The sequence below is a fragment of the Triticum dicoccoides genome, chromosome 2B (assembly GCF_002162155.2).
Source record: "Triticum dicoccoides isolate Atlit2015 ecotype Zavitan chromosome 2B, WEW_v2.0, whole genome shotgun sequence".
NCBI lineage: Eukaryota > Viridiplantae > Streptophyta > Magnoliopsida > Poales > Poaceae > Triticum > Triticum dicoccoides.
In genome coordinates this window covers 265075076-265083277 of record NC_041383.1, presented here as the reverse complement: position 1 = coordinate 265083277, position 8202 = coordinate 265075076, and the positions used below count along the sequence as shown (strand labels likewise).

Sequence of the window (8202 nt, the reverse complement as noted above, 5' to 3'; positions counted from 1 at the left end):
TACCGTTTGGTACGTGTAACAGGGAACGCGCATTAGTAGTACCAAGTGATAGCTCCCTGACAAAGTCATGAGGATCCCAATCAGTAGCTTTCCGAGTCTGATGCACAAGGATTCTGTTCACAGATGCAGCGTCAGCTTTGTGAGCTTCTCTTTCTTCTCTTTATAGAAAGATGCATGAGACCACCTTTGTCATGCCCAAAGCTCAAAGGCCTTTTCTCCTACCATACGTAAGTTACAATCACACACATGCATCTCACTTATGCAATTGCTTGTAACTTCATCTCACCGCTGAAATAAGCTGGTAAATGCGGAATCAATATTTGAACGGTTATTTCGAGTACTTCCTTCGTTCCATAATTCTTGTTGTGTTTTTAATTAAGCAGTGTGACTAAGCAGTAAAAAGAGGTACTTTCTAGAAAGCTTGCCTTTTCTGGATGATAACTCTGCTGAAATCTAGTGTGAAGTAGTCAGAAGGCATTGGATTTCAGTCCAGTAGACTCTTAAGCTCGCATTGAGCTTCGGTCAACTCATGTGTCTCCCGAACAAATGACACCATGCCGGAGCTCCACAAAAAACACAGTTTCACACTATATTTTTTTTAGAAGAAAAGGGCAGCCCCGCCCCTGTTCCATTTCCATAGAAAATGAAACACACCGAGTACAACATATTACAGACCGCGGGAGGATATTGAGTATCTCTCCGGCAACATTTTTGCAGAGCAAAACAGCAACGCCGAACCTAGGCAATAAAACAACAGTTTGGATAAAACACGCTAAAACATAAACTAGCTACTGGACATTTTAAGATGAGACAGGAGGCCACATCAGCTCTCCATGGAACAGGCTCTCCTCCATGCCCACCAAGCCACCCATCTTTTGCAGAGAGTACAGCCGCCAGAGCTCGTTCTTCTTCAGCCTGGCTCTGGCCAGAGCAGCAGCGGTGGTTTTCTTGCCTCCTCCCATATAGCCGCAGTGAACATCTCCACGCGCTCTTTTACATTTCCTTTGCATAGGATCTTCCAGGAGTTGCAGTATCCTGCAATTCTCCCCAGCACCACCTGCACACCCATCCAACATGTGTTGTTAAAACACATGTCATTTCTGCATCTCCAGATAGCCCAGAGGACAGCTGAAATGACAATATTCTCAGCTTGTAGTTTATTATATTGTCCCCACATTTCTGCTACCCTATTTAGCATAGGTAAGGGGAGGCAATTTATAATGGAGTGAATAATTCTCCAGATTTCCAGAGCAACAACACACTCAAAGAACAAATGATTGATATTTTCACCTTCAGAACAGAACAGACAAGACAAGCCATCTAAATGTTGTCTCTTACTGAGGTTATCCCTCACCAACATCTTATTGTGAGCCAACAGCCACAGAAAAATATGGATGTTAGGAGGGACATGAATTTTCCACATATCAGGAATATGGACTTGGCTAATCCCCCTAAAATTGACCATGGCATACATAGAACTAACTGAATATACACCATTGGACTCTAATTTTCAGATTAGAGCATCATCTTCATCGCTAAACATAGTGGTTTACAAAATGCTTAATAAGTCATACCAAAGGAGAAGCAACCTGTTGTCCACACATCTCCTAAATTTAATTTTTCAGGTTAACTCCATCCCAAAGGTCAGCCACCGTCTGATTATGCTCATTAGCTATCACATAGAAATCCAAAAACTGGATGGCCAAGCTACAAGACCCAAACCAGTGATCTTCCAAGAATTTAACTCTCTTCCCATTGCCCACTTTCCATTGATACCCATGCTTAGCTGCTTTAGCAGCCCACAAGACCCCTTTCCAAAAGGGGGATGTGTTAATATCAGGGCAAGAGAAAATGTTAGGATTATTCGCTCTATATTTGGAATCAATAATCTGTTTCCAAATCTTATTACCACTAGCATGAAACTTATAAACCCAGGATGCTAGTAAGCTCAGGTTCATCTCAGCAATATTAGGGACCCCCAGGCCCCCATATTGCTTTTTCTGAGTTACCAGCCCCCAGTTGGCAAGATGATATCTATGGTGACCTTCATAATTATCCCAAAAACAATGAGCCATCTGGGAGTTGATCAAGTTAATTGCCCACTTGGGGAATTTGATCATGCTCATAAGATAAGTGGGAATACTAGCTAGACATGATTGTACTAGCACCAATTTCTTCTCATATCCTAGCAATCTACCTCTCCAACCAGCAGCTTTTTTCAGCACCTTATCAACCACAGGCTGCAGGTCTTCTCTCCTGAGCTTGGTGTAATGAAGAGGGAAACCTAGGTATTTTAAGGGGAAAGCTCCCAAACCACATGATAAGGATATAGCCACCTTTTGAGCATCCTCCTCATGGACATGGATAGGAATCAAATCACATTTGTGAAAATTAATTCTAAGTCCAGACATATGCTCAAAACAAGAAAGAAGCCACTTCAGGTTTTTGGCTGAGACCAAGTTATTATCAATAAAAAGTAGGGTGTCATCTGCATACTGCAAACTTGTCACCCCTTGAGGGAAGACATTAGTCATAAACCCTGATATTAGGCTATTCCTAGCTGCTTTATTGAGCATTATACTAAAAATATCAGCCACCAGGTTAAAAAGCATGGGGGAGGCAGGATCCCCCTGTCTCACCCCTTTAAAGGTCTCAAAAAATCACTATTACAATCATTAATCCTAACACCCAATGAACCTTTAAACAAAATGGACTTAACTCTCTCCATCCATCTAGGGCTAAAACCCCTTTGGTACATAGCTTTCAGGAGGAATTCCTTGCTAACTCTATCATAGGCTTTCTCATAATCTAACTTAAAAACAAAACCTTCTTTATTGTGAATTACAGCAGCATGAATAATCTCATGAGCTGATACCACACTTTCCACAATAAATCTACCTTTAATAAAAGCAGTTTGGTTTTGTGAAATAATCTCATCTCCAACATCACCCAGTTGATTGGCCACACACTTAGCAAAAATCTTAAAGCTACAATTGGACAAAGCAATAGGCCTAAATTTTTGAATAGTATCAGCCCCAGGTTCTTTTGGAATGAGTCTTAATAAAGAGAAATTTAATCTAAAAAGATCCAAGGAATTATTATTCCAGGCATCCACCATTAACATAAAATCATCCTTAATGGTTGTCCAGAAGTGCTGATAGAAGAGGAAGGGAAATCCATCAGGGCCAGGTGCCCCTTCACATAAGAACCAAAAACAGCTTTCCTAACATCCTCTTCAGTAATATCAGCATCTAGAACCTTATTATGTTCATCAGAAACTTTTTCAGAAGGATCCCAAAATTCATCATCTAGAGAAATGTCTAAGGTATCCTCTCTGCCAAAAAGCTTCTTGTAATAATCTACAGCAATATCCATAATATCTTTATTGGTTTCTACAGGGCCATTAGGACCAACCAACATACTAATCTGCTTCTTCCTCCTCCTATGATTTGCAATAGCCTGAAAATAGGCAGTATTCCTACCCCCCCCTCTAAGATATTTCTCTCCCTGGACCTTTGTCTGGACTTAATTTCCTCCAGTCTCCATATTCTTTGAAGCTCAGAGGCAATTTTGTCCATCCTGACCTTAGAAGGTGGGGAGAGAGTTTTAGACTCCAACTCTATATCTAGTAGGTCATATTCAGCCACCAACTGCTGTTTATTTCTATTCTGGTCAGCCTCATAATTGGCATTCCAGCCTTTACACATCTTCCTCAGTAATCTGATCTTATATTGCCATCTATCTAAAGGGTCCTTAATAGGACATGGAGAGTTCCAGCATTTTTTAACCATGTCATCAAAACCTACAACTTCCAACCACCATTTTTCAAACCTAAATTGTTTGTTCTTTGGTGGTTGGATAGCACCAGTATCTACCACTAGAGGGGTGTGGTCACTACCCACTCTAGGAAGAGCTGTGAGTTGAACAACTGGGAAAATAGTTTCCCAACAGGTAGTAATGAACACCTTGTCAATACTAGCCATAACCAGCTTATCCTGATTATTGGCCCAAGTAAACTTCCTATTATATGGTTTAAGTTCTACTAACCCATATTTATTGACCAAGTCATTAAACAGGGTAACCCAATGCAAGTTAACATTTCCAGAGCTTTTCTCCTCAATGCTTCTAACCAAATTGAAGTCCCCACCAATAATAGTGGGCCCCAACCAGGAATCAACTACATTATGTAGCTCATTGATGAACTCTAGTTTGAGATTATCATAAGCTGACCCATAAACAGATATAACTCTCCACACAATATTATTCTTTTTATCCTTAAGGATACAAGAAATAGAAAAATCTTATATATCAACAGAAACAATATCAAAATCATCATTATTGACCCCTATTATTATGCCACCAGCAGTGCCAATAGCAGGCTGCCAATGCCAAGAATATCTACCCTGAGGATCAAAACATGAAATTTGGAAATCATCAAAGGATTCTTTCTTAGTTTCAGAAAAACCTATTAAGTCAGCATGGGTATCCCTAATGAGCTTACCCACAGCTTTAAGTTTTTCAGGCTTATTAAGGCCTCTGGCATTCCAAAATAAGCTAACTACCATTAATAAATTCTAGTTTTCTACAACTACTTTTTCTACCTGAGACAACCTCAGCCCAAGTAGGGGCATTTCCAGGGTGGTCTCTACTGAGATCACATCATGGGGCTGTTTTCTCAGACAAATCTAATCTAATCTCTTCAAGATTCAAGTCTAAATTGGCAGGGAGGAAACACTCTGGGTGATTGTCTTTGAATGCAGATAGCCTGCTATCCTCCATTTGCCTCATAGTTTGAATACTGTGAGATATAACACCATCATTATCTCCTAATTTTAGTCCAGCTTTTCTAGCTTTCAAGATTAACTCTTCATCATTAAAAGCAGAAAAGGAGTTATGATTAACATTACCTTTAGGAACTTCTAGATCTTTTAGCTTTCTGAGGTCTTCAGCCTTTTGAATAGCATTCCTCCCATCTCTTTTGATTCTGTGCTCACTCTAGGTGCCACCACAGGCCACCATTTGTGCTTTTGTGGTTTTGGCACCTCCAAAGTGGCCTCATCTCCATCAGACTCTTCATCAAATTGGTCCAGCAGTTGAATAGCAATGTTGTCTTCAGGGTTTTTCTTCTCCACAGTCTTCTTCATGTGAGAGTCATTTTGCAGACTCAGTATTGCACTTTGCACCCTTTTTTCTAGTGAATTCACCAGTTCCACAGGGGTCTTGGACTTAGTGGGAGCTTTTTGTGAATTTTGGGGTGGGCCCCCAGACTTGGGGTTTTTGCTCTTGTCAGTTTCCATGTCTTTGGGGCCTTGCATTTGCATGTCTCTTTCAGGACTCCCCTCCAATAGGTCATCATCTGATTTTTCTTCACCACTATTACTTGGGTTCACACTTCCAGCAACTGGAGCTATGTCAACAAGGAAACAAATAAGAAACAGTTCCTTGTCAATCTCTACCAGCCTTTCTGTAGGGATCTTTGATATGTCCCTTACAGCTACCTGCACTTTAACCTTTTCATAGAAACTTCTAAATATCTCATGCCAGTCCACATTAATCAAGGCGCCCAAGATGTAAGTGATCTGAGAGATTACTTTCCAAGTGAGTTTGTTGACAGGGATCCCAATCATGGTTACCCACACCTCTTGCAATTCAGCATAGGCCACCTCCTCTCCATCCCACTTTTCAAAAGAAACTGTCACCCCTTTCTTTCTGAGACTAATGGAGGGTAGCTCTACCAAATCTTTTACCTTTTTGTGAGGTGGGAACCTAACTAGGAACCTCTTCTCAGTCAACTGCCTCACCTGCCATGGCCAGTTAGTTTTCCATATCTCAGAGAAATTGTTCTTCAGCTCTTGTGTTGTGATGGACCCTTCTTCAATAACAGCCACACAAACATTGGACATATTTAGCCATTTAACAGCCTCTTTGCCATATGATTCAATGTGAAAGAAACCTAGCCCTGCATTAGCACTGCCAAAGTATTGAGCAGTAGCTTGCGGTTTGTACCATTCCAAATAGTTGTCCATATGGTGCCCTGGTTTGTGACAGATGAAACACTTTTTGGGCACTGGACATGTTCCCACAAAGTGTGCTGGTTCTCCACAGTTATAGCATATAACATCTCTCATTTTTGGATCATAGTTGACCACCACTTCCTCATTCCTGCTCTGAGAGCTTTCAGACTTGTCATCTCCAGATTTCCTTTGCACCTCTTTCTGGGAGAAGCTCTTGCTTTTCCTCTTCTCTTGGTTTTGAGAAATCTGTTGGTGAGTGCTAGACTGCCCCTCTCCAAATCCTTGCATCTGATTACCAGGTTGCATCTGCTCTGGGGCGTGACCAAACTGCATCTGCTGCTGCTGATGGTGCATAATTGGCATCTGCTGTTGTTGTTGGTGTATCACAGGCAAGCTAGGCAAACCAGGCAAGTATTGCTGAGGCCACTGATTGAACTGAGGAAATTGCATCCCATGCCAAGGAGGCATCCCTTGTAAGTTGCTAGCTCCCCCAAATTGTTGCATATTTTGGAAGTTACCTGGATGCATCTGCTGCAACGGTGGCGGCCCTTGTGGATTCAGGCCACCAGATTAGCTCGGGGTCTGACCAGGGTTTTGAGTGTGTACCTGACCGCTCGGGCGAGGCCCCTCTCCACGGCCAGTACCACCTCCTCCACCACGGCGACCCCCACCCCTGTTGCCTGCCATGCCCTTGACCACCGCAGCGTAGGTCGCCCGAATAGCACCGCCCCGCCACAACTCCTTCGAGAAGCTGATCTTCTTCGCCTGGATCTGTCTCCCTCTCACTCTCACAGGATAGCAATCTTCTGGTGTGAATTTTTTGGAGAGGAAGAGGTCCTTGCGAATCTAGACCAGCCCCCTCCTGGTGGCGGAACCCTAGCCTTTCTTGGAGACGGCACAGACCACAGCTGCCCAAATACCTCAACTACCTCCTCACCATCCTGAGAAAGCAGTTTTTGAGAGTGTGCTTTCTCCTGTCGAAAACAGTCTCCCACTCCCGTCTTCTGCTCCCCCACGCTGACACCCGGGGCCCACCGACCAGCAGCTCTGGCCGAATCCCGCACCGCAGCTGCTCGCCTGCAAGCTCGTGCCCTCGCCGGAGACGCCCGGAACGGGGAGGGACGACAGGGAGAGCTTGCTCGTGGTTCCAATCGAACCAACTGAACGGAGACCTCTCCAATCAACACCTCCCCCAGTTGCCCAGAGCTTACCAGGGGTCTCGCCGGAATAATCTCCATCTCGCCCTCTGAATCCTCGATGTCAACGCGGCTTCCTCTGCCACCCAATCCAGCACCTGCTCCGGCTCTAGAGTTGAGCCCAATCGAAATAATCGCTCGCTCTCTTCCTCTGTCACCCTCGCCAGAATCTGCTCGACGAGGACCAGCTTCGCATTCCTCGCCTTCTCCGCCGCCCTTACCGCCGCCTTCTCCAGCCTGTTCGCCGTCTTCAGGAGCGCCTCCAAATCTTCTGTCGATGCCCCCCGACCCCTCGGTGTTTCGCTCATCCCTAATCAGATCTGGGTCGTTGAGCACGATTCCCAAACCGATTCCTAGGCCTGAGCGATCGAGCAAGCGGGGCCGAGCGCTCGTCGCCTCCGAGAGCTCGCCGTCGGCGTAGTTCGTGCGGAGAAAGTGGCGATCGGCGGTGGGGGGAGTGGGAGGTGAGGTGGAAGACGCGGTCATGGAGGTGAGGTGAGGTGGGACACTTATTGACCAGGCGGACCCTTTTAGTTTCACACTATATGTACTATAAAGAAAAGGGAAGACCCTTAAAGCAAGCATAGATCCAATAAAAGTTACTTTTTGACCAATTCAATCTAATTGGTCTTCCATTGCAATTATATTTCGCTTCAGTGAGACTCTAATAGATTAGGGTAACAATCGCCCTCTAACATGTCGTACACCAACTTGCTAGGCATTTCGATCAATTCCTTGATGCAAGGAACTCAACAGAAATCTAGCATCCGAATACCATCAACATGTTATTTGGGACGTGGTTAGATGGGTTAGATTTCGAAACTACGAGACATATTCGTGTAGGAGTATGTGCTTTATTATGGGCAGTCTGGAACTGCAGAAACAATTTGGTTTTTAACAGAACAATAAAAATTCATTTGTTGCAGGTTATCTTCCGGGCCATACATGCATCCGTATGTGGTCGTTACTCACTCCGACGGAGGTCAGGGAGC

The 8202-nt window shown here is 44.0% G+C and overlaps 1 protein-coding gene across 1 annotated transcript; it reads right to left on the bottom strand.

Annotated features, from left to right (window-relative positions):
* Positions 1-592: 592 nt before the first annotated feature.
* LOC119363449 lies at positions 593-7716 on the bottom strand. The gene is made up of 2 exons (XM_037628802.1): positions 4908-7716; positions 593-1057 (listed from the first exon to the last, which is right to left on the bottom strand). Exon 1 carries the CDS (start codon positions 6540-6542, stop codon positions 4929-4931), a length of 1614 nt encoding a protein of 537 aa, XP_037484699.1. The 5' UTR covers positions 6543-7716; the 3' UTR covers positions 593-1057; positions 4908-4928.
* Positions 7717-8202: the final 486 nt, after the last annotated feature.